The sequence below is a fragment of the Castanea sativa genome, chromosome 10 (genome assembly GCF_040712315.1).
Source record: "Castanea sativa cultivar Marrone di Chiusa Pesio chromosome 10, ASM4071231v1".
In the NCBI taxonomy this organism is placed as follows: domain Eukaryota; kingdom Viridiplantae; phylum Streptophyta; class Magnoliopsida; order Fagales; family Fagaceae; genus Castanea; species Castanea sativa.
In genome coordinates, this window is record NC_134022.1 from 23,915,396 (window position 1) to 23,942,884 (window position 27,489).

At 34.1% G+C, this 27,489-nt stretch overlaps 2 protein-coding genes and 1 long non-coding RNA gene across 3 annotated transcripts; 2 read left to right on the forward strand and 1 right to left on the reverse strand.

Moving 5' to 3' along the window:
- Positions 1–10,793: 10,793 nt before the first annotated feature.
- On the forward strand, positions 10,794–16,822 carry LOC142613139 (proteasome subunit beta type-6). The gene is made up of 8 exons (XM_075785352.1): positions 10,794–11,118; positions 11,333–11,409; positions 11,946–12,001; positions 12,298–12,370; positions 12,754–12,865; positions 15,849–15,922; positions 16,391–16,465; positions 16,562–16,822. The coding sequence occupies exons 1-8, from the start codon at positions 11,007–11,009 to the stop codon at positions 16,691–16,693; spliced, it is 711 nt and encodes a 236-aa protein (XP_075641467.1). The 5' UTR covers positions 10,794–11,006; the 3' UTR covers positions 16,694–16,822.
- A 3,096-nt stretch (positions 16,823–19,918) lies between these two features.
- Positions 19,919–22,496, reverse strand: LOC142613961 (uncharacterized). Its single transcript, XR_012840328.1, has 2 exons — positions 22,241–22,496; positions 19,919–20,155 (listed from the first exon to the last, which is right to left on the reverse strand). It is a non-coding gene; the product is annotated as an uncharacterized LOC142613961 (long non-coding RNA).
- Positions 22,497–22,744: 248 nt separating this feature from the next.
- On the forward strand, positions 22,745–26,991 carry LOC142612601 (AIG2-like protein D). Its single transcript, XM_075784706.1, has 5 exons — positions 22,745–22,960; positions 23,237–23,309; positions 24,821–24,913; positions 25,898–25,981; positions 26,696–26,991. Exons 1-5 carry the CDS (start codon positions 22,830–22,832, stop codon positions 26,837–26,839), a joined length of 525 nt encoding a protein of 174 aa, XP_075640821.1. The 5' UTR covers positions 22,745–22,829; the 3' UTR covers positions 26,840–26,991.
- The last annotated feature ends 498 nt before the right edge of the window (positions 26,992–27,489 follow it).

Consider the following 27,489-nt stretch of genomic DNA (forward strand, 5'->3'; position numbering starts at 1 on the left):
AACAAATATCGGCAATTCTTCAATTTAAGGAAGGGAAACTTCCTGTGAGATACCTTGGTGTACGTTTGATATCAAAGAGATCAACTGAAAAAGAAACCTTTGGCGGATAACATTATAGAAAAAATTAACTCTTGATCAGTTAAACACCATTCCTATGCTGGCGGATTGCAACTAATTAAATCAGTATTGTTTAGCTTGTAAGGCTACTGGTCCAGAATGTTTATTCTCCCCAAAAAAGTTATTAAAGAAGTGTGGGAAAAAATTAAATTGTTTCTTATAGAAGGGATTTGATCATACTACTACAGGGGCTAAGGTGGGATTTGGTATGTAATTCAAAGAGATAAGGAGGTTTAGGGTTGAGTAGATTGGAAGAGTGGAACAAATTAAGCAGCTATCATGGGGTTTATATGGAGTTTATTTGCTCAAGCAGGTTCACTTTGGGCTATTTGGGTTCATTCTAATTTGTTGAAAAATAAGTGCTTTGAATTCCATCCAAAGAAATTTAGTGAACCTACAAAGCAAGATTGGTTTGGTGGTATTGGGAGAGGAAGACAAGCCAGCTTGGATTCCATCCAAATCTAGTCATTACACTTGTGCAAAACCCTGGAATCACATCAGAAGCAAAAAAACCCATAAGTAAGCTAGTGGAAAGTGGTTTGGTTTCCTAGCCATACCCCTAGCATGCTTTTATAGGTTGGCTGGTTATTGACTAGCAACAAAGGATAGATTGCTACAATGGGGGCTCAATATTGATCCACAATGTGCTTTATGTAGGAACAAAATAGAGGACAAAGATCACTTGTTTTTCCAATGCCCTTTTTTTTATAAAAAAATTTGAAAATTATTTCAACTGGTGCCTTGTAAGACACCCAAAATTCCACTTTAATGAAGTCATAAGTTGGGGAGAGGCGGGGTTGAAGGGTAAAGGAAGGTTTATATATTGAAGATGATCAAATGGGAAGTAAAGTGCAGATTGGAATCTCAGAAAGATTGCTGTAACTCTGTTATTAACAAAGCCATTTGTTGTTTTTGGTGTGTTTTTCATTCTGTTTTTAGGGACACTTCTTTAGGTTGAATCCCCTTTTGTTTCAGTGTTTCTTATTGATTTGGCCTAGGTTGTATTAGAGCTGAATATTTTCATCTCTTTGGTTCAGGTGTTCTGTTGTATATGACTTGTCAATTCTTTTGAAATAAAATTGCTCAGGAAGTTGACCTTGGTGACTTGATCACTAGGCATTGAGGGAGCTTAGTAATTCTGCTCCACCCTTTTCTGCATTGGGTCATCTTATTAATGATACTAAGCTGTTGTTGCAATTTGCAAAGCGTTTTTGTATGGAAGATTAACTTAGGAATGCAATGTAAAAACAAACCGGCCAAAGCTTTAGCACAATATACCATTTTCCAGGACTGTAACCATGTGTGGGTTAAGGAATGTCCAGACCCCCTGGTGGTCTCTGATACATGCTTTGTAATTTTGTACTTATAAATTTTATTAATAAAATAGCCTACATATATGTTATATATAATAACCATTATAAGTTTGCTCATTTTATATGTCGTTCTTTTTTTATTAGTTTTTTTTAAGTCACTTTATGTACAGTTTTTCAATGAATCAAAATTTTTTAAAATACAGTTGTACTTCTACTTAATGATGTGTTTGGATCAATGTTTTTTTTTTTTTTTAATCTACTGCCTTAATTCTATGATGAAGAAGATGAATCCTAAATAATAATAATAATAAAGAATCCTATTAGGTATTAGGGTCTCTCCCCAAAAAAAAAAAAAAAAAAAGTATTAGGGTGTGCTAGACTATAAAAAATTAGATTTTTATTTTTTTTCCAAATAATTTGAATAGAGTACAAAATGTCTTCTTCTTTTTCCTTTTTTCCATTGATGAAATTTATGGATGGATTTAGGTTTTACTAATACTAGTCGCGGACCCGCGCGTTACATATGATAAATTTTTTTTATGTTAGTGTTATTATTTTTCTATGTATTGCTACTCAAGTTGCATCATATAAGTATGACCAATATATTACAGGATTCATGATGATTGGAGGTTTTGGTCATAGTTAATTTTGTATTATTGAAGATTAGTATTTGGAATTGAAAGAGGAAATTTTATTGTAGAATTTTTTTTTTTTTGAAACATAATTTCTACCTTACTCGGTTAGCTAATTTGTACATTTTCAAGTCAGTTGAGCACATTTTGCATGTTACATGTAATTCTTCATTTTCATAAAGGTAAGGGCATTCACGATTCCAACGACCCACTCCATTTTTCTTGCATGCTTGGTTTTTTGGGATGCGAAATGTGTTTGTTCCAAAAGTTGTATGTCGAAGGATTTGTCGCTAGTTTTACAGCAATTGTTTTCCATCTTATTGGTTTAGAATTGATAATATTAGTTGTATTCCCTCATTATTTGATTCGCATAACAGCACAATTGCGAGTCCATATTTTGCATTTTTGTCTCCTTCTATGTTGGCTTGAAGAAGGACTTCTTTTCCTGCTTACGTTTGATTGGACAAAATATTTGTGAGCTCCAACCCAAAATAGTGCTTGTTTGTTTCTAGCCCTAAAACATTGATGAATGAGTTTTTCTTTATCCTTTCGAAGGAATAAACGATTTTGGAGCAGTCCAGTCAGATTAATGTGGTGAAGAACTTTTGTTTTTTTGGTTAGTCGATTGAATCACTTGTAGCTGTTTTTTAAAAACAGAAACACATATTAAGAAATGAATGTGCTAAAATAAATCAACTGGTGATAAAACATGACAATAATCATATACTAAGGATGATACGTGAATATTATTATCATCACAATTACAATATTGGATCCATGAAGTCAAAGTTTTTTTTTTTTCAAAAATATAACAATGACTCTAGAACTGTGCATGACTTTATTGTATAAGGATAATAGAAAGAGAAAATATAGGGCTACAATATTTTGTATGACAATTTTGGACGTTGTAGATTGTGATTAGTAGAGAAAAAATTGAGAGTTCATGTGAAAGTAACAGACATCATTTGTGAATTTAAATTTGTGTACCTCATTTTGATATTGCCTAAAAATTTTGGCGATTGTCTTCCAACATTGGAAAATATTTCGAGCAATAATTTTGTAGGTATTTCATGTTGTATGCTCATTTTAGTGATTGTGTAGAGATTATTTTTATGATATTTTTTTAGGAAAAGCACATGGAAAATACAGTTTTGTATCTCATACAAAAGCACGCAGCGGAATATAAACAAATCTACTTCATTCATGTAAGATAACATGTGACATTTGAGTTTTAGAAACAAAGAATGAGAAAGCATACCTTGATGCAGTGAAATTCAAAATAAATGAAGATCGGACTTGAGATGCCTTCCAATCTTCACTCCAATTCCACAATGTGCCCAAGATGTGTAGTCTTTCAATCAGTTATATATGTAATCTTTCAAGAGAATAATTAAGTGTCTCCCTCGAGAAGAACTCTTTTTCTTTCTCCATTTTAATTACACATATATTCTCTACACTGAGGCAGTTATTTTATTTAATAACTCTTATAAAATAAATAACTGATTATCTAATTGGGTTAGCCTTTTGAGCCAGCCTAATTGGGCTTTAGTATGTGGCTTGGAGTGGGACGAGAAGAACAAATAAAGTTTTAGCTCCAATGGAATTTGGACTTATCTATCAACTCTTGACAAGCCCAAAATTACCATTAACTATATTTAATATCACTATATAAATATAATTGCATTCTATGCCTTATTAATAAATTATATCTCAAGGGTTTATTAAACATTTAACCCCTTCATGAAAATATTCGTAGTAATACAAAATCATAATGTGTAACTGTCACTTTGTAAATTACTACCTCTTGATCCTTGAGTACCCGATTTATTTCTTTAAGTTATTAATGTATATTTTATAAAATCTAATTTCATAAAATAAAAATTTTAGTTTACTAAAATGGTTAGGCCTAACATTCTGAATAACCTAACCCATTAAACTTATCTTAAGGGAATATTTTATATCTCTATAAAGAGACTATGAATTCCATCTTGAGAATATGTGTTCCTTCAACATTACGTGTGGTTGCCCAACATACTGAGGTTTTGACTGTTTGTCTAGATCTCACTCCTGATATATTAAAGTAACCTACATTTCATGATCGAGTTCACCATTCCCTCAGGATTGAGAGTTTATGTAAATGAGAAGTCGTGAAATTCATTATTCATTTGACAGTCATTAATAAAATAATAAATCTCACAGCGGTCCAGTTCAATATGTTTTATATACTTAAAACATATTAACATATCAACTAGAAGTCTCCACTTCCATGATTAAAACAAATCATCTTAATTAATATGTTATAGTTTTCGCAAATGAAATGTCCAATTTTATCATCAACTACGAACTAAGATTTTAAGTTTACAAAGAACTTGTAATTTATATCTTCTGTGACTAAATCACATAAATCATATATTATGCATCTCAAGGACTATATGATAATGTTCAAACATTCATGTAATCATTATTTTAGATAACAATAAAACATGTTTATTACATAGAACATAATGTCATACATGGCATACAATAGGATTTTAGGGCACTAATCCTAACAATTTTTAGTTTGTATTTTCTGAAATTGTTTAGGATTGTAATTTATAGTGTTTTGCTTGTTTTATGGATGAGTGATTGTTTAAGTTATTAGCAATTATTTTTTGTTGTTGTTGTTGTTTTTTTTTTTTTTTTTTTTTTTCTTTTTTGTGAATAGAAGCCTTTCATATAGCCTCCACTATAAAACTTAAATACTATTGTATTGAATATATATTTCAATTATAACTTACGTTTAATGTTCTCCTCCATAATGTGTATCATTATTTAGATATCTTGATTTGAATTGATTTGTGCTGCATAATTTTGATTCACCAATCTAGCCATGTCTTAATCAATATTATAGGGTTTTCATTAGCAATCACATATTCCATGTATCTAAATGATTAGAAAATGATGAGGGTAGCAAATAAATTAACATGTGTCCGTTACTTTCATTAATGGTAAAATAAATGTTGTTGAGCAACCGAATAGTTCTATATCTTTTGCATAACAAAGCAGTAAATTTTATATTGAACATGTAACCTATTCAATAAATAGCCATCACTTTGTCTTGACAAACTTGTGTCATACAACCACAACCTTGCTTTTTTGTTCTTTAAAGTAGTGTAGAGAAGGTGAGAAGTAAATATGACCCCAATTTGATTCATTTTCTTGACTGGTGTTACCTAGACATGCTCTTGAATAAAGAGAACAGCAACCAGTATGACAAAAGTTCACTTGCAAGATGACAGTGCAAGCATCGAATATTGCAAGAAGAAACAAAAAGAGAACCATCCAATCACAAACCCTGCATAAGTTGTATAGACATATAAATAATTTATTAATAATTTTGAAATAGCTGAAAATTCATGAATATCCACATTAGTTACTGAAGACAAAGTTATTAACTTTGGTGACTGTTCTGGCATAATAGATCGATTTTCAAAGGAAATTGTCACTTTGATTTTTGTACATTTATTAAACTATTTGAGAAATAAAACATTTATTTGAAGTTAAAAATAGAAGACTCAATTGAATAATTAAGATCCACCTAAAAAAATAATTGAAAGGGAAAATATATAATTATAGGAAGCCTGGTGCATGTAAGATGCCTGATGTTTGGTGTATTTGATTTTGAGCAAATGCAGCAGAGATAATGGGGAATGTGGATGGTTATAGCTTGCCCCATGATACATTGTAATACCGTAAACACATGGCTACTTGAAGACAGACCTTGAAGTAGCGTGTGAGGGATGTTCATTAGTGTAGGAGTCATTTGAATTGTGTAATTCTAAAAAGGAAACAAAAAACAGAAAGTTTGAAATAGTGAAAAAGAGTTTCACAAAGGGTTTTGCATGAGAAACAAAATGTGGGGATGGGGAAGGAATCTAAAACCGTGTGTGCAACAAAAGGAAAGGAAAAACAGAAATTTGTAATCGTGAAAACATAGGGTTTCACAAAGAGTTTAGGTTGAAAAAGTTTTGTGTTTGAGTTTTATAGTGGAACTAAATTAATAAGAAGTGGACTTTATGGTGGAGATAGGGTTGGGATTTATTTTATATTTATTAGTATTTTAAATTGATAAAAACTATTTTAAAATTGTTGGACAAATACAAAAAGATGATGGAAATGACATGACTGCTAACATGGTTCAACATTAATTATTAATATTTTAAAATTGATAAAAATTATTTTAAAATTGTTGGACAAATGAAAAAAAGAGAATGGAAATGACATGACTACTGACATGGTTTAACGTAAGTGTAGGAACATTAAATACTACGCTTTAACTTTTAGTAATATATAGAAAAAATGGAAGCCTCAATTGAATAATTAATAACCACCTAAAAAAATAATTAAAAAGGGAACATAATTATAGGAAAGTTGGTGTATGTAAGATGCCTGATGTTTGGTGTATTTGATTTTGAGCAAATCCAGCAAAGATAGTGGGGAATGTGGATGTTTATAGTTTGCCCCATGATACAGTGTAATACCATAAACACATGGCTACTTGAAGACAAACCTTGAAGTAGCGTGTGAGGAATGTTCATTAGTGTATCGTTTGAATTGTGTAATTTTGAAAAGGAAACAAAAAACAAAAAGTTTGAAACCCTGAAAAAGTGTTTCACAAAGGGTTTTGCATGAGAAACAAAATGTGGGGAAGGGGAAGGAATTTGAAACCGTGCGTGCAACAAAAGGAAAGGAAAAACAGAAAATTCATAACCTTGAAAACAAAGGGTTTCACAAAGGGTTAGGTTGAAAAGGCTTTGACTTTGAGTTTTATGATGGAATTAAATTAATAAGAAGTAGACTTTATGGTGGAGATAGGGCTGGGATTTATTTTATATTTAATAGTATTTTAAATTGATAAAAACTATTTTAAAATTGTTGGACAAATACAAAAAGATGATGGAAATGACATGCCTGCTGACATGGTTCAACGTGAACGTAGTCATATTAAATTTTACGCTTCAGTTTTTAGTAATATATAGAAAAAATGGAAGCCTCAATTGAATAATTAAGAACCACTTAAAAAATAATTAAAAAGGGAAAATAAGTATAGGAAGGCTGGTGCATGTAAGATGATTGATGTTTGGTGTATTTGATTTTGAGCAAATGCAGCAGAGATAATGGGAAATGTGGGATTTAGTGTAACACCATAAACACATGGCTACTTGAAGACAAACCTTGAAGTACCATGTGAGGGATGTTCATTAGTTTAGGAGTCATTTGACTTGTGTTATTTTGATAAGGAAATAAAAAACAAAAAGTTTGAAACCGTGAAAAAGAGTTTCACAAAGGGTTTTGCATGAGAAACAAAACTTGGAGAAGGGGAAGGAATCTGAAACCATGCGTGCAAAAAAAAGAAAGGAAAAACAGAAAATTTGTAACCGTGAAAACAAAGGGTTCACAAAGGGTTTAGGTTGAAAATGCATTGGGTTTGGGTTTTATGATGGAATTAAATTAATAAGATGTGGAACTTATGGTGGAGATAGGGCTGATATTTATTAGTATTTTAAATTGATAAAAACTATGGACAAATACAAAAAAGAGGATGGAAATGATATACCTGCTAACGTGGTTCAACGTTATTTATTAGTATATTAAAATTGATAAAAACTATTTTAAAATTATTGGACAAATACAACAAAGAGGATGAAAATGACATGGCTGCTAATGTGGTTCAACATAAGCATAACAACATTGAATGCTACGCAACCAAACAACACAAATTTCAAGCCAAATAAAGATAATATTCTTCTTTAAAGTCAAATCCAAATAAAGATCAAATTCTTCCAAGTTAAATCCTTATTGGGGTTTAAGTGATAATTCAATGGTGCCCAATGTATATGGTTTAAATGCCCCTACTATTTAATACCATTTTGGCTTATATTTTTTAGGCAAAAATTCAAAATTGACCCTCTAAGTTTCAACTTTTGTCATTTCAGTCCTCTAAGTTTTAGTTTGTCATTTCAGTCCTCTAAGTTTTAGATTTTGTCAATTCAGTCCTCTGTTAAGCTTCTGTTAACTGTTGCTGTTTTACTAACCAAAATGACATCATTTTGGGCTTCTTCTTTTTTTTTTTTTTTTTTTTAATTTCGTAATTAAAAAAAAATGAGAAACTGTTATTAAAAAAAGAAGAAGAAAAAAAGAAACTAAGGGGAATGATATCCCCTACCCTTGAAAATTGCTTCCTGGTAGATGCAAAACCGGAACATTTGGTTGGGGCCAACCTAAATATGACATGCCATTAGCAGATGGAAACATGGGTGGAGTGAAAGCTGATGGAGATATGACAAATACCGATGAAGGGGAGCTTGGTAGGAGGCTCATGGCTGCAGCAAAATCCATAGCAATAGCACCAGAAGTACTTGAGCAAGGAGAGGGAACAACAGAACCAATAGAGACATATAATGGCTAGAATTCCTCAACAGTGTGTGCAAAAAAGTTGACCATCCTCGCACAATTGGTACCATTCTTGCAAAGCCTGGTTTGATATTATGCAGGGTGTAGCCAACACTCAAAAACACAATGAGTAGTCCCTTAACAATTAGCCCCTTAATTTTGTTCTCAGAAATTTGTGAGGTGGGGTATTAGTGGGGGTTTGTTTTGTTTTTTGGGGATGGGAATGACATGGTTCCCCTTAGTTTCATTTTTTTTTTTTTTTTTTGTAGTAACAAGTTTCTCATTATTTTTAATTACGAAATTTTAAAAAAAAAAAGCCCAAAATGGCAACAATTAACGGAAGACTGAATTAACAAAATCTAATTTAGAGGACTGAAATGACAAAACTAAAACTTAAAGGACTGAAATGACAAAAATTGAAACTTAAAGGATCAGTTTTGAATTTTAGCCTATTTTTTACAAAATTTTAAAGAGAATATGTAGACAGAATGGACCAAAGTGAATCGAATAGGACCAACGTGGATAGAATAGACCGAATAGGACCACATTAAACCGATTAGGACCAAATTGGACCGAATATGACCAAAGTGTACAAAATGGAGCGAAATGGCTGAATAGAACCTAATTGGACTGAATTATACCAAAGTGGACAGAATGTACCAGATTTGACCAAAATAGACCAATTAGGACCAAATTTGACCGAGTATGACCAAAGTGGAGAGAATGGACCGGATTGGACTGAATAGGATCAAAGTGGACGGAATGGGCCAAATAGATCCAAATTTGACCGAATATGACCGAAGTGGACCGAATTAGACTGAATAGAATCAATGTGGACCAAATTGGACCGAATATGATCAAAGTAGATAGAATGGACCGAGTAGAATTAATGTGGACCGAATATGACCAAAATAAACAGAATGGACCAAAGTAGACGAAATATGACTAAAGTGGACCGAAGTGCACAACAGAAATATAGCTATGTAGTAGTGATAGGCTGATAATTGTGGCACATCACCTCTCAAGGTTCTTGTTCAGTAGAGCTTGAAACCTCTTCGGTTTTTTATTTTTTATTTTTGGTTTTTTTACTCTAACCAGATTAGCCGGTAACTGGTATACATACTAAAATTAATTAACGGCCAGGATTGAAGGAAGTAATATGAACAGTTAAGATTTGAAGTGGGTAAAGTACCCTCCAAAAGAAAGAGGGGGTACAGTAGAATAACCCTTATCTAAGTTCCTCCTTTCCACCCCCATTACCATCATGTCTCACCGTTCTTTATTTAAAATTTAAAATTAACCAAAACTACTCATAGATATCTTCCACAAATTCAAGACTTGTCCCATTAAAAAAGTCACCAACCCCACATATTGATCTATTTCTCTCCTTTTTTTTTCTTTTCTTTTTTTAATGGACATCTATTTCTCTTTCTCTCTCCTTTTTTTATAAAAAAATTTAATGGACATCTATTTCTCTTTCTCTACAAGGAACAACCTACAAATAAACTTCTAAGGCTTTCATTTCCAATCTAGGTTGATAACTCTCATTTTTTTTTTAAATTTATTCACTTTTTCCTCTGATATGGAGTTAATTGGTGTTTATTTAATTCTCTTTTAGTGGTTTTCAATGATGAAAGTGTAATTTCATTAGGTTTGGTGGAAAGGTTGTGATCAAAGACAGTAATTTGCATCCAGTATCACATCTCTTTCTTTCTCTCTCACACATTCTCTTTCTTTTACTTTTTCATTTCTGTACAAGATAAAATTCTCACTCTTAATATCTTTGGGATTATATTTGTATTTTGTGGTTAATTAGAACTTAAATAAGTTAAAAATTAAAATTCTCAAGAATAATATTTGTAATTTGTTCTTAAGAGAGTGAAATATAATAATCAACCTCCTTGGCCTAAGTTCGAGGACAATTTTCACTATACAAACTATTCCAACTTCATTCTACTGTGATTTTAGCCCACTATGATTGTTAACTAAACTCATTAAAACCTAGATTTTTAGCTCACTCTCTACAAATTCATTATATTAGGGTCTTTAGGTCTATCTCCTTCCTATTTTTGGACTTAGGTGCAAATCGTGACTTTACAACTATATTTTTCAATCACAAAAATACCTAAGGGTGTGATAAGTGTTATATATTTGTAGATGAAATTTTTTTTTATCACATTCCTAAATATTTTGTAATTAAAAATATAATAATTTCAAATTATAATTCATATAAGTTATTTTATTTTACCAAAAAAAGAAAAAGAAAAAAGAAGAGTGTGAGCACGCACTCCAGTGATGTATTATTATTTTTGTTAAAGCAAAAGTAAAAGAGAAATAAAACTAAAGAAAAAAGAAAAGAACTTGTTGTGCAAGAAGCCAGGTCCATTGATAAAACTAAAAAGAGAAAACCCATTCCTTCACTCTCTCAACTCTCCCTGTGCTTTCATCCAGCCGGATCTTCATACTTTTACAGTCCACGCTATTAGGGTTTCTGCCAATCTCTCTCTCGAAAATGGATCTTGGCAAAGTCAATCTAGATGCCCCTCACTCCATGGGCACCACCATCATCGGCGTCACTTACAACGGCGGTGTTGTTCTCGGAGCCGACTCTCGCACCAGCACTGGTATTTTTCTTTTTTATTTTCCCTCTCTGTTTGGCTTCCGAGAAAATTTCTTATTTTCTCGTCTTTTTCCCCAACTCCAAACCCTAATTTAGTTGCTCACTCACTATCATCTTAACACCTTGCTTAATCCTTTAGGTTTGAATTAGTTTTCGTTTTCAATTAAAACTAACATTGACGATTCATGTTTGATTCAATTTCGTTTTTGTGTTTGTAGGAGTCTATGTTGCTAACCGTGCATCGGACAAGATAACTCAGCTGACCGATAATGTCTTTGTTTGTCGCTCTGGATCGGTATTATTCTTTCTCAAACAACTCACATTCATTTTTGTTCCTGATTTGCTTATGGTGAAAATGCTTCAATTTTAATCACCATTATTGGTTGGTGAAGCTTTTGTAGGAGGCTTTGATTTCTTTGTGATGCATCGGTTTTTATGTCACTAAAAAAGGATTGTGCATTGAGCCAAGAGCCTCGTAGCTCAGTGGCATTGCTTGGTTTCCTTTACGAGGAGAACCAGGGTTCGAATTCTCCCTCCCCCAATTGTTGTAACAATTGAATTATAAAAAAAAAAGGATTGATCATTGAGTAATATTTTTAATTCAAGTATGTTCGTGGGTCAGTAGGTTGTTTGTGTATTGTTTGTTCTCGCGTATTGGACAAATTTGGGGTTACAAGTTTATTGAATTAAGGATTGTGGTACTTCTAGAGAATGATAAAGAAAGTAAAAATGATTCATCTGCTTCTTTGTTTTCCCTATATATTGGCTGAGCCTCTCACGCGTGGCTGTCATTCTGATTACATGTATTATTTACTTGTCTGCTTCTTGTAGGCTGCAGATTCGCAGATTGTTTCCGATTATGTGCGTTACTTCCTTCATCAACACACGTGAGTGGTTCTTTTCCTGTTTATTTCCTTGACCATTTAAATTGTACGATTAGTTTGGCGCATTGTATCTCTTGGATCATGTTTCATTATATTACTGAGAGTCATCTGTAATTTACTTTATTGATAATCTGAGGTGCTTGTATTGAAACTATGGTTTTAATGAAGGGCGGGGGAGTTATGTCGACCACATTTGGCAGTAACTTAAAAGACTTTTGGTTGTTTTGGTTTATGTCGTTGTCATGTTAGTTACTGTTCCAAGTACTGAAATTTTAATTATCAATTATCTTCATATACAGGATACAGTTAGGGCAGCCTGCAACTGTCAAGGTTGCTGCGAACCTTGTCAGGCTACTAGCCTATAATAACAAGGTCTGAGTTTACTGCTTTAGTTTGTTCAATATGATTGCTTTTTTGCTTTGGTCAGAGTAATATATAATTGTTTCATTGCCGCTCTTTAAATACACTGGTTTTCTTCTTTTGCCTCATATATCTATTCATGTTATGGCAACTTATCAAAAAAAAATCTATTCATGTATGGTAGATTGAGTATCAAAATAGGATTGATTTTGAGATTTTTTTTTTTTTTTTTAAGAATTCTTCTTGAGAAGAATAGGACTCTTCATGAACACAAATATTTATACCAAAATAAGCCGGTTATGGGCTTCACCATGCAGTTTAGCAAAAATTTGTACCATTAAACTATTTCTAGTTTACCTAAATACTTGCTTTGTCACAATATTTGGACTTGGCAGAACATGTTACAAACTGGCATGATTGTTGGCGGGTGGGACAAGTATGAAGGTGGTAAAATTTATGGAGTTCCTCTTGGTGGAACAATAATAGAGCAGCCTTTTTCAATTGGAGGTATGCTTTTCTTCCGTTTGGCTCATCAATAAATATTCTCTTGTATCCTATGTTTTGCGAGTGCTGCACATTCAAACGTTCAATTTATTATTATTATTAGGGTAAATTACAGAAAACTACCTTGAGGTTTGAGGAAATACCAAACATATCCACACCTTATAAAAAAATGGTCAATATAATCCTTCAACACAAACGGTGTTAACATCAACCGTTAATAACAAACTTTTCTATAAAAAAAATAAAAATAAAAATCAGATCTAACTCTCTCTTCATTTCTAGTTCCTAATCTGAGTCTCCCTTAACTTTCTTTTTCTTTATCCAAATCATTCTCTGAAGTTATCTCCCTTTTTCTTCTTAAAATAAACAACACAGCAATTCTTTAAGGTGATTACTTTGCTACTTTCTGTTTGGTAGCCAAGAAAATCAAAGAGAAATGCTTAGAAAATCAAAGGAAAATCCATAGAAAAAGCCTCATCTCCTCCATTGAGTGTTTGGAAGCTGAGAAAAGAAAAAGAAAAAGAAAAAGCTCCTTAAAAAACAAGCCCTTTTCTCCTCCACAAAGAAACCCAAGAAAACCCAATCCAATCACACCATCTAAGCTCCTAAATCCACCACAAAATTGTCATCAACCACCAAGCGAACATCAAAACTGTTGATACCCATGTCAGCCAAACCCAAATCCAAATCCAGTCCCACCACCGCAAAATCTCCACACAGAAATAGAGAGATGATAAAGGAAACATCAACCACCAAGCAAACACCAAGCAAACATTTTGATACCCATGTCAGCCAAACCCAAATCCAGTCCCACCACTGCAAGATCTCCACACCGAAATAGAGAAATGAGAAAGGAAACATCAACCACCAAGCAAACACCAAGCAAACATCAAAATTGTTGATACCCATGTCAGCCAAACCCAAATCCAGTCCCACCACCGCAAGATCACACTAAAATAGAGAAATGAGAAAGGAAACGGATCCAAGATTTAGACAACCAAAGGCAAAGAAAGTTGAGAGAGAAAGAGTAAGATTTAGACAACCAAAGGCAAAAATAGTTGAGAGAGAAAGAGTGTTAGATGAGATTGTGAAAAGGAAAAGAGAAAGAAAGCCAGATTTGGAAAAAAAAAAATTTGAGATAGATGGAGAGTACGGTGATACTGAGATAAAGAAAAGAGGTGAGAGAGTGAGAATTTGTTATTATCGGTGGATGTTAACACCGTTTGTGTTGAAGGATTAGATTGGCCATTTTTAACAAGTTGTGGATGTGTTTGGTATTTCCTCAAACCTTCTTATTATTATTATTATTATTATTCTATGAAGCACCGACGCGGCAAAATGGCCGCCGAACCCGTGGTGTGGTGAGTGACGCGGCTGCCTGCTCGTCGGTGCCACGCTGGAAATTTTTTTTTTTTTTTTTTTTTTTTCGTTTTTCGTTTTTCGTTTCCGGACTCGCGCCAATCGGCTCCGACGCTCGCCGAACCGGGCCAATTCGCGCCAATTCGGGCCGAATTGGATCTTATCGGCCGAATATCGGTGTGTTTCGGCCGGAAATAGGAAATTGGCCGGTTAAAAAAAAAAAAAAAAAAAACTCAAACCGAAAATACTTGACACGCTGCTGTCACCGTCTTCACTGGCCTTAGCCCCTTTCTTCTTATTCTTCTTCTTCTTTGCTTCTTCGTCTTCTCGCGAGCCCAGCATTTGTTCTGCACTTCTTTGATAAGTTTTTTTTTTTTTTGAAAAGGATGGTTAAACGCCTTTGGCCAGAGAGGCTTTATTTTGTTTGTTGTGCCTCTCTGACCAAACACGTGAGCCCTGAGCCATCTTTCTTTCTCTCTTTTTTTTTTTTTTTTTTTTAATGAGAAGCTACACCTACTGCCACATATATCTTTTATTTTGTTTTTGTGCTGACCAAATAGGTGAGCCACTGAGCCACTTTTTTTTTTTTTATTTATTTATTTATGGGAAGCCTTATCTATTTTAATACCTCTGTCAATAATTCAAGTGTCAAAAACTTGTGGATACTTATTATTATTATTATTATTATTAGAGTTTTCTGTTATTATTATATAAAAAAGCATGCTTAGCAATATATAAAATATATATATAAATATTTTTAATAATTTTATAATCGCCGCACCCGCACCCTATTTTTTCAAAAATTGCCGAGTCCTACACCCGCACCCAAATCTGGAAACGCACCCATGCTTCTTAGTTGTTGTTGTTGTTGTTGTTGTTGTTGTTGTTGTCTTCTTCTTCTTCTTCTTCTTCTTCTTCTTATTATTATAGCAATTGCACTGTAAGATTCTGTATAAACTGTTCTCCTTCTTCTTCTTCTTCTTCTTCTTCTTATTATTATTATAGCAATTGCACTGTAAGATTCTGTATAAACTGTTCTCTTGCAGTCTTTTAGTAGGCTATATATATGAAGGGTTACTAATTTGAAATTTCTACTTTCCTCTTGGGGCTAAAACATTTTTTTTTTTTAATAAAAAGAACAGAAAAACCTTAAATCTAGTTTGGAGGTAGCTTAGCCTGAGGAGTCTAGTGATAAAAGTAGAAGATTGGCTTAGAAAAGGATTTGTTATGCTGCAACTTATAATCTTAATTTCTCTGGCTCCTTATTGTTTGTTTCTTTCGTATACTTCCTTTCTATTTGGAATGGATTGCATTTAGCACTTCACATTCAGAATTTACTATCTTCAAATTAATGGTATAAGTTTTATATGTTGCCTGTTACATGCGGAGCATACATTCATCTTGTGGAAAATTCTTGATCTTGCAGTAATAGCTTTATATGTGCCATATTATATGACATTGTTATCTTTCTATCAGGGTTGGTTCTAACACAATAAATTAGTGTATATGTTATGTGTTTTTGTAATGTATGTTGGGTAAAGTTTTCTTTATGATGCCATCTTTGATATCAACTTCAGTGCTATGTTTTTGCATGAGCGTTTGGTTTGACATACTCTGTGTTTCACAGGATCTGGTTCTAGTTACCTATATGGGTTTTTCGATCAGGCATGGAAAGAAGGAATGACCAAGGATGAAGCTGAGGTATGTAGGTCTTGATCTTTGTAAATGCAAAATTAGTTAATGCCTTTGAGGTGATGATAAAATTCTTTCAAGTTTCTGTGAGATGTGACCTTATTATTATGCTTACATCAACTGAAGGTTACAATCAGGGAGAAGTAATAAACATGACAACCTTTTTTCTTTTTTTTTTTGCCTTATTATTTCCCCCTTGGCTGTATCTGAAAAGGTCGAGTGTGATTTAAAAAAAAAAAAATTAGTATAGGAAGAGTCATGATAACAGTTATTTCTTTTCTTTTCGTTTGTCATTACTTATTACAAGAGTAGGAATATGTAAGGATGGAGTACGAGGGCAAAACATTTCTTGTAACTCTTACTCTTCTCATTGCTCATCCAATATATATATATATATACACACACACATAAGTATAAAACTGTTATTTTTTGCTGTGCTTTTTAGGCTCTTAATTATTTTTTGGTGCTTTACTGCAGCAATTAGTGGTTAAGGCAGTTTCCCTTGCCATTGCACGTGATGGTGCTAGCGGTGGTGTTGTTCGTACTGTAATTGTAAGATTTGTGCTAAGCATTTTCAAGTAGATTCTTTTTCTCCATTCACATGCTCACAAATTGGCTGAAACCCCTTGGTCTTTGAATTTCTTGCAGATAAATTCTGAGGGAGTGACAAGAAACTTCTACCCCGGTGACAAACTTCCATTGTGGCATGAGGAATTGGAGCCACATAACTCACTGTTGGACATACTGAACTCAACAAGTCCTGAGCCAATGAACATTTGAAGTGGAGAATAATTATCATGATAGGGCCTCTAGCCTCACTTTAGTTATTTATGTTTAGCATGCTGCATTTGTTTTCCAGACAGGAACGAGATTTTAATCATTTTATGTTTGAGAATGGTTCATGTACCATATCTTGCTGGATATATTTCTTATTCAATCTAAATGGGTTGAAGTCCCCCCTGCTTTCTGGGTTGGCTTCTCAAAAAAAAAAGAAGGGTTTAAGTTATTTGTTATTGCCTGGTGTCATCATAATCTGTTCTCTGGGCCAATTAGAGGTAGCTGGAAATAGATATATTTGCACCTCATCGAGGGTGCCGTTTTGAGTCATATATTCTTGCTCATTGGTCAATGCTCGGATTTCAGATTTTAATACTTATATTTTAGTAAGGTGATTAGTGAGTAAATTCTTATTTCTTGTGATTCCTTTTTAGTGGATAGAAGATTTTTTTTTAAATCCCTTTGATAAACCAAAGAAGAAGAAGAAGAAAAAAAACCAACGTGAGAATCCAGTTGACTTTGTTTAGACATGAAGGGTCTATTGATTGTGAAAAATTCATGGTAAATTTTGATTGATACAATTATTTGAAGAAAAGTAATAAAATGGATACTTATTATCAACGTCTCTTCTTAAGAATATGTTTTTTGCTTTTTAATAGGATGGTTCAAGAAAAGGGGAAAATATAAAAAAGAAATCCCCAGGAAGTTGTGGACGTTGTGGTTTTTGAAGGCATCAATTGTTCAGTATGCCAAGGTGTTTTTGGTATTTATTGGCGTTCTGAATAATAAAAGGAAAAAGAAACGTTGAATGCTGATCAATTGATATACGATTCAATACATGCGCATATCAAAAAATGGTGACACATATTCAAATAGAAATAGAATCTTTGCAATTTTTTTTTTTGGTTTCTGACATTCATATAGAAATAGAATCTTGTATTCGCAGAGTGCAATCGATTAAAATGGTGATACATCTTAAAAAATGAATACTTGTTATCATTTAAATAGGTCCAGTGCAATTAAAAAATGAATACTTGTTATCATCTAAATAGGTCCAGTGCAATTAAGCACTGGACCAAACCTTACCCTTGGCCATTGGGAGGATTCGAGGGATTCGGATCCGAGGGATTCAGATCCTCTCCATTTCCCTTTGAAATGGAGAGTGTCCAGTTCACGGATAGGATTTGTTTAAAAACTATCAAGGGTCAAAATACTGCCACGTCAATATTAAAATGTTAAAAACTTAACTCAACAAATTCAAACTCTGCATAAACCAAGGTTAACTCAGCATATTCCTTTCTATTGTCTTCAGATTCACCAAATTCAAATTTCAAAACTTTTCTCTCTTCCACCAAGTTGAATCTCCATAACCATGGCTACAATTGGAAGCCTCCGAGGCCAACCGACCACCACCGGCGGTGCTTGCCGGTCTGACCTTCTACTCAAACATGAAGCACCAAGCACCAAGCAAGTAGCAAACACACACACACACACACACACACACAAAGAACGGAGAAGAAGCACTGAAGCAGCATCATAGTCTATATGTGTTTTTTTGGATAAATTTTCTAACCATCCAAACAAGAGAGACTGTGAGGAGGTCGGTGTAGGGAGGCGGCGGCAGAGGCAGAGATCGTGAGAGAGAGGGACTTGAGAGTGGAGTGTGCTGCCGTTTGTGAGAGGGAGTACTGGTTGGCACATTGGAGGGAGTTGGGGCGATCGGTGGGGGAGGAGCCGGAGGCAAGGTTGATGACTGGAAAAAACATGGTGAGAAAAAATGGTGAGAGAGAAAAAAATGGTGGACTGGCGGCTAGAAAAAAAAAGGGTAGGAGGGTCAAAGCTTATAAGTATAAGAGGCTAGGGTTTTAACTTTTAATGGTTTTAAAAAATTAAAAAACTCAAAAACATTTGGGCAAAGGCTCGAACCTGAGAACACTTAGTCATTAAAGCCACAGAATACCACTAAGCTACAAACTCCAACGTGATTTAGTGTTACATAAATATATATATATGTGTGTGTGTGTGTGTGTGTGTGTGTGTGTGTGTGTGTGTGTGTGTTCGGTTCGGTGCATTAAATTTTGCCATTGACAACCGAACCGAAATTTTCGGTTTTATTATATAAAAAACCGAAACCAAACCGAAACTTTTGCATCGGTTTGGTCGATTTGAAGCGGTTTTTTTGGTTCTTCAGTTTTTTGCACACCCTTACTGCTTTAGTTACATTGCTAGAATGATAAGCATATCACTCTCTCCCAATATGATGGCTAGTATACTAGTCTGCTAGTAGCCCTATATGAGTGACCAATAAGCTTGACCTTTTAAGTTTTGGAACTCGTTTAGAGTTCCAGGAATGTGTTATAATGGGACACACACACATATATAATAGGTGTCCCTTTGTGCTATATTCTCATTTTTTAGAGCAAAGGCTGCCTAATGTGTTATATGCATGTTGTGCAGTCTTAAGGGAGGTCATCAGATTGTGAAATGCACTAGGATGCTCCCCTAATAGATTGATTCTCTTCCTGCTGACAAGAGAATGATCTAGGCTCTAGCTAAGGTGAGGAACAGAGTTAAATTCTTTTAACTTCCTACCCCAAGAAGACTGTCAAGTTCTTGTATTTTCAATTTCAATTGGCCAATTCCATTTCCACTTTTGGCTATGGAGAATCCAAGAATCAACTGACGGCTTTGTCAACAATAATGAGGACATCTTGTATTTATCACCATAAATCTTGTGTAAAGGGGAAAAAAAAAAAGTATGCAATGGACTTGTTCTATGGAAACAAAACACATGGTGTTGTGTTTTAGCCTTCTGTTGTTGCTACGAAATTGTTATTGCTACGGAATTGAGTAGCTGAGCAAGTTGTTGCATCTTCATGTTGTAGCTGATTTTGTATTGTTAAGTTGATTTTGTGTTGACGAATATATGTAATGTATACAATTTTGTTTCTGTTATAAGCTTTCTTAAAGCATTTTGAATTTTTATCTAGACTAAATGGAGTTGTTTTTATGTATGAATTTGCTTGAAGCAAGTACTAATATTGACGATGACTCAAAAACACAAGTTATATCAAAGTGTTTACATGACTCTTATTCTTCTTCTTTTTTTATAAGGTTTACATGAATCTCATTCTCTTGAAAACAAGGAATACACATCAAGAGTCTTCAAAGGATGCTTGGCCTATTTTACAATCAAAATTTAATTCAAGAGAGTAGCCAAGAAATGAATTTGATCTAAAAATGAACAAAGTTTTATTAGAATGTACACTTTGACCACAAGGCCATATAACAATAGTTTTGTTGAAATATACACTTTGTTAACAAGAAACAACTCTTCCCATCATCATAAATTCATAATACATAATTCCCACAAAAGAAAAAAGGTCTTGTATGCTTCAAGATCAAATTCTTTAGATGGCATGACCTGCTCATTAAATGCTAGTTGGTGTGCCTCTTGCTTCTTGACTGTACATTACAAATGTAATTATAAGTTTATAACTAAGCCACACATCACATGTATAGACATAAGCAAAGTAAACCTTTTAAATTTAAAGGAGCCTATATAACCTCTCTGGCTTTCAGAGTTCTAATCTAAAAGCATTATTTATTTATTTTTAACTTGTCTGTGGGTGCATTTCGCACAAATTATCTAGAAACTCTTTGACCTATACCACTTCTCCATTTCAAGAGAATGGCCATATAAGTAGTAGTGAGCTAATTGAAAAGAAGTTTTTATTTCGTTTCCTAGGCTATTTTAGTCATGAAAAGTCTAAAATCTAAAGCATTGATTCTTTTCTCTAATTCTTTTCCCCTTGATGAAACATCAATAACCCAAAAAATTATTAAGAAAACAAAGGAAACAAGAACAAGACAGGTGTATTAGTGAAATGTTCTTGTTGCTCTCACTGTTGCACAATACAGAAAAAATATACAAAATCTCAAACACGTGAAAGATAACATTGAAATAATTTTTATGAGCTCCATCTTTGAGAGGTAAAAGAGTGTCTAACATTTGACCATGCATAAGGTGCTAGTCATCTTTAACTTTTCTTTGCAATTGAAGGAAACCCAAATGCAATAATGTAAAGACAAAATATTTGTGCAAGTGACCATAAAAAATAGCTAATAACAAGGGAAATCAGACAGAAAAAGACCAATAGAAGATAATAGAACTCTATAAAAGAAAATAAACAAGTATGCACATAGCCAACAGAAATATAAATACCTAATAAAAAAATGAAGTCACATTATTAGAAGAGTAAATCTCATCCCTCTCACCCCAAGATCAGTGAGCCAACAAGAGGAAAAAAAAAACCCACATACCAAAACAACAAAAATTGACAAAAACCCCAGTTATTTTTATCATCAGTGACCTTAACATCATTTCAAAGTTTCTAACAGATATTTTCACAAACATCTTCTGTGCATTTCCAAAATCAACGTTAAAATGAAATAGACATTGAGCTATTGCCAAACCAAACCAAACGATGAAGATGAACTATTGTTATATTTCCACCAGTGGCGATATATATGGTGAGAATGACCACCAGATTCACCCAAATGATGAAGATGAACTATTGTTATAATTCTACCAGCCAAGAGACCCATACATACAACAACCTACAAGCATGCCACTTTCCAGGTAATCACAGTACATTCTGCCATACCCAAAAAAACTCAACCCAAGCAAAATCACCAGGCTTTACACGCATCAACAAAACCCAATATCAAACTAATCAAAACTAAAACAATATGGGAACCATGGGTTTCGGTCATGTCTAAAAAGCAAACAAAAAGAGAAGAAAATAAATAGAAAATAAAATAAATTAAGGAGAAAGAGAGGGTACCGGCCAAAATGGGCAATTAGCCATAGATGTTGAAGAATATAGTTAGTAGGCATTGGTTTGAAAGTATATATAATAGTAACATCTCGACTCTTAGAGAGTCGATTTTGGGGCTATAAATCGAGTTTTTAATGCTCGATTTTTATGGTCTAATTCTGTCCGATATGGCATTTTTTCTACGTGACGACTACTTGAAAATCGAGTCTCTAAGACTCGATTTACAAGCCAAAAAACTTTTCCTCTATGTCCATCCATTCCCAGAGCAAAACCCACCAAAAAAAAAAAAAAAACCCACCTGGGTTGCGACCTGGGTCGCGCTGCCAGGTCGCGACCCTGCCTAGTCGCGCGACCTGGGTCGCGCTGCCTGGGCGCGCGACTAGGCAGCGCGACCCAGGTGGTTTTTTTTTTTTTTTTTTTTTTTTTTTTGGCGGTGGGTTTCCTCTGGGAATGGATGGACTTAGAGAAAAAAATTTTTGGCTTGTAAATCGAGTCTCTAAGACTCGATTTCCAAGTAGTCGCCACGTGGAAAAAATGCCACATCGGACAGAATCAGACCATAAAAATCGAGCATTAAAAACTCGATTTATAGCCCCAAAATCGACTCTCTAAGACTCGAGATGCTAGTAAAAAATATAGTTTGTAAACCTTAACTACTAACTATATTCTTCAGCATCTATGGCTAATTGCCCATTTTGGCCGAGGGTACCCGACGGCCACCAGCGTTGGTGACGCCGCTGAGAAGCACTGCCAGAGATGGTGGTGTTGGGGCAAGCAGAAGCTTGGTCATAGCTCGACTTGAGAGAACGAGAAAAGAGAGGGACCTTAAGAGAGGAGAAGGTCAGACCGGCAAGCACCGCCAGTGGTGGTCGGTGGGCCTCGAAGGCTTGCAATTGTAGCCATGGTTATGAAGATTCAACTTGGTGGAAGAGAGAAAAGTTTTGAAATTTGGATTTAGTGAATCTGAAGACAATAGAAAGGAATATGCTAAGTTAACCTTGGTTTATCCAAACCAAGTTAGAATTTGTTAAGTTTCTAACATTTTAATTGACGTGGCAGTATTTTGACCCTTGATAGTTTTCAAAATAAATCTTGTCTGTGAACTGGACACTCTCTATTTCAAAGGGAAATGGGGAGGGTCCCGATCCGGCGAGTGGCCCGAGTACTAAAAAGAAAAGGAAAAAAAAAAAAAAAGAAAAAAAAAAGACAATAACCTTTCAGCCAACTTTAACCGCAAAGCTGGACTGCTGGAGTGGAGGCCAAACTCAAAACTCAACCCAAAAAAAAACGCAAACAGAATGAGTGCGAGTGCGAGTGCAGTTCAACATCATCACAACGTGTTCGTATACGGCAGCCTCTTAGCTGATGATGTCGTTAAGGTTCTCCTTAAGCGCGTCCCTCCCTCTTCCTCTGCCATCCTCCACTCCTTGTTAGTCTCTCTCTCATTTCTTAGACCAAGCACTTGATTGATCCTTGTTGTTATTGCTTTCTAGTTTCTACACAAATCCCACTTTAAAAATAAATAAGCAATAACCCATTTTATTTGAGCCTATAGTTTTCCAATCCTTTATTATTATTTTTATTTTTTTTTCTAGGCCCTCTTCTGCCCTTTGATCGTCTATAATCTACGCTGTGTTTACTAACGTTAGTTCTTTTTTTTTTTTTTTTTTTTTTTTTTTTTGGGACATTGATTTTAAACCCGCAGTCATAGATTTAGCATCAAAGGAAGAGTTTATCCAGCTATTCTACCTGTGGAGAATAAGAAAGTAACTGGAAAGGTATGTTCATTAATCATCCATTTCATTTCAAGGCCGCCTAAATTTCCTTTGAATAATTGTACCCTTTCTATGTCTATATGTATGGTTGAAATCCATTCATTAGCTTTTGCATATTTGTCTAAATCATTATCATAGAGCTTTTTCATGTACCCAATTGCTATTTATCAGAATTTAGGTGACATGATGCATTTTATGTGTCGGCAGTATCAGATTGTTTCATGATTTGTCACACACATTCTCTGCAAGTTTAGAGCAGGTTTTTATTATCTTAAATTCTTGTTTATTTTGAGGCAGACCGCAAATTATTCTAGATTTTCTGAAACAAAGTGGAGACTCAAAAACTTGTTCGATTTCATCCAAGATTTCATAAAATAGTATCTAGAATTTCCAAAAATCTGTGCCATCTGGTGTCACTGATAGAAAGTTCATAATTCCAAATAATAGCTGTAATGCCTGCAATTCAAAGGCATAATCAGATTGCAATTAGCAATAAAATTTAATATAATTTACTAGAGGTCATACCTTTGTGCAATGGCAAGTGCCCACCCTCAAAGAGAGGTGTCACAGATTTGAGTCCATGAATTAGCCTCTTCAAAATTGGGGTGTTGTTTCCTATTGACGACCTCTCCCAAAACCTATAGAAACAAGGAACTTGTGCAATGGGTATGACCTTTTTACTATATCCACCAGATACAGAGGAACCAGATAACCTTTATTTGCATCAGCAAGCACCTTGGAAGATAGTACACGCCCATGGTCAAAAAAAAAAAGTTTCATATTCCATCAATCAGCAGTAGTATGGATTTTTTGAGTTGAAATCGGTGCATTAAACTATAAAATACAACATAATTGTTGCATAACAGATCTAGACCAAAGCATATTGGGAAGCATTTGTGATAGATGTGCTTGCACGGTACTTTTAGTGCATTTTTAAACTTTCCAGGAAGTTTGTGCATTTCAGAAGGTTTTCTATTGCTACACCATTTTCCCTGGAAATATAATTAAGGGTAAAATATCATTTTCGTCCGGATAATTAATCATATTCAATTGGATGACATGAATGTGCCCATTCACTTTGTGAGATGTTTCAGTGTGACGTTCACTGTTCTCATTCCTCTTCCATTGGCATGATCTTACTTGTTCCATTTCAAGTTTGTTTATCTGAACAGCAGTGGAAATATGTTTGAGCATGAATCATTGGCCTTTACTCACATGAGTTGTTCACCACTTTAGTCCCGAAATTCTGACTTATTGTCCTGTGTCTTGAATCTCTTGATGCTAGAAACTTGGAAAAAAAATAAAAATAAAAAAGATGTGTAGTGAACAAGAGAATAAATAAGATTAATATTTATTTGTGTCTAATGTTGTTCTATTTCCACATATGACTGGAATCATAATTACGTTGGCCTTGCTAATCTAATCCACATTTATGATTTTGTTTCTGAAAAATTCACGCTCTTTATGATAACAATATCACATAATAAGTTTGACCAATTTTCACATTTTTGCAGGTCTTGTTTGGTATCACAAATCCTGAATTAGATATTTTAGATACTTTTGAAGATGTCGAGTATGAAAGGAGAACTGTTGAGGTTTCCTTGATGGTGAGTGTAATGGAAATCCACTTGATTGCTTTCCGTGCATCATTTACAGATTAGCAAACTTGCATATTAGGAGATCTTGAAGGGCAGGTTGATGTACAAAGTGTAAAAGTAGCCCTCCTAATGACCACACTTTCTAAAAACACAAAGCAAGGTGGGCATAAGACGCCACAAGGCCTTAAAAAAAGCAGTTTCCTCTTACAGCATGGTTAGGTGTACTTTTCTACTAGTTTTTTTTTTTTTTTTTGGGGAGAATATTTTTGTACTAGCTTGTAATGCTTTTAATCCTTCAATAAACTATGATGGGGCAATATCCTATCAATCTTGCAAGGGCATGACTCATTTTTTTCAAATTTTGGTAGAATCATTTTTTGTTTCAATCCACTATTAACAACAAAGATGAGTTTCACATTTTGCATATATGTGATTATATTTGAATGATGAATAACATTACATGTATAGGTCACAAAGTACAACTTTGTGGAAAAGCATTAAATTTCATATTTTTTGCATTAGTTTCTTTTATATGACCTCCATACTCTATTGAATAGTTTACATTGTAATCAAAACTGATTGTTTTATGTAAAAATGGGTGATGTTCTCTCAATTAAAATGGGTGGCATCCTATCATAGTTGGTCCCTTTAATCCATGTAGGGTCACAAAGAAAAAACTCATTATAAAGGATTATTTTCCGACCAGGGTTTGGAAACCTCATTCCCTTTGGTACCTAACCTGCCTGACATAAGCTAAGCTACCAATTTATTTACTCCCAAATAGAAATGAAAACTGAAATTAAATTCATTAGGTATTCTTACTTGTTGGAAGTGCATGATCAATTTCAAGGGGGAGGCTTTAAATCAGGCTTATCATTCATTATACCTGATGACAACTTAGAAAAATGGTGCCATTTACTCTTGATAGTAATTTTTAAAAAATTCCTGCTTTCTTAAACCATGCTAAAAAGGAAAGTGACTTTTTTTTTGCAGGATAGTTCTGAGAAGTTACAAGCTCACACCTATGTATGGAGTGACAAAAATGATCCAAACTTGTATGGAGTTTGGGATTTTGAGGTAAAATTGTGTCCTCTGAGTCTTTTCTCACCTAAATACATGCAATAGGTAGGGCTAGGCTTTGGACAATCTTTATTTGATATGTCAATGCTTCTCAATAATAACCTGATTTTATGTTTCTTGCTCTGTTACTCTCACTGCATGGTTCTGCTCACCTCAATTTCATATTATTTCCATTCTGTTTCACTTATATACCTCAATTTGTGTTTACTCTTGAGGATGTTGTCATTCTTCATTTTGTTCAAGCGTTTTCAAGGGGAACCTGGGCCCATCAAGTTTCGAGCACTTGTATAAGATCTTGATGGATGTATCTTCTAATTTTCTAGTTTCTAGCCCTTTTTCATGATAATGAAACCAAGTATCCTATGTCCTTTTGGTTTAGGGGGAGAAAGTATAGAGAATTTATATAGTTGATAAAGATAGTTGTCCTGATGCCATTAGGGGGGAAAAAAGGAGAGATAAGATGACCTGTAATGACATAACTATTATTATGCCTTATTGTGGGTTTAATGCTGACCCAAAATTTGACTGCCAAGGCAGGTAGTTGCTGTCGCTCAATTTTTTGATAAATTAAGTGTCGCTATGTCATGAGATTAATATCACATTACTTATAAGGTGTTATTTTATGGGTATATATTATGTTTACTTTTCTTCTGAAATTGGTTATTGTCCCCAATGTTTTTCTCTATTTGACTTGTCGTATTTATTCTTAAGGAATGGAAACAAGTACACATGAATGATTTTATCAAGATGACCACTGGGTTTGTGGAAGAATTGGAGCAGCCTGAATCAAAACCAAGAGTTGCCACATATGAATCATTCTATAACCAGGATGATCAAAATGCCCCCACCTCTTGATACTATTCTTGATTTGTAAAACTGAAACTATTTTACACCTGTATGTTATTTTACCATTCTCAATGCTTTCATTATTAAAACTATGCTGTCATCCATTCTACTTTTTCTAAGAATTTGTTGCAAATAAAAATTTCTTGCATTGCAGTGGTTTAGTTCTCAATTTTTAACTTCTTCATCCTTGCATGGAAAATAGTAAGATACAGAAACTGGGAATTATTTTTTCACCACGCGGCCTCTAGAAATATGGTGCCCAATTTCAGCAATCTTATAGGTGTATTAACCTTAACTATAGCTACCATGTTTATTGTACAATTGGTTTAACTCGACACTAACTATGCAGTATGGCTAATTAGCTATCATTCTTAATTGGGTTCATTCACTCTCCTCTCTCAAATTACAAAGAGAGGCCAAGAGCCTTATAGTTCAATGATATTACTCAATTCTCTTCATGTGGAGAATTTGTCAAAAAGTGAGAGAGAGAGAGAGAGAGATAGAATCTCAATGACCACTTAATGCAATTGGGTTTATTATTATTCTAGTGAGTAAAATCTTTGGTATTTGATGAATAAGCAAATGAATAATTGAAGAAATTGAGAGGGAGCCTCTCTTTGCTTTAGCTGGCCAGGAGATATTCGTCATTCGACTCATTC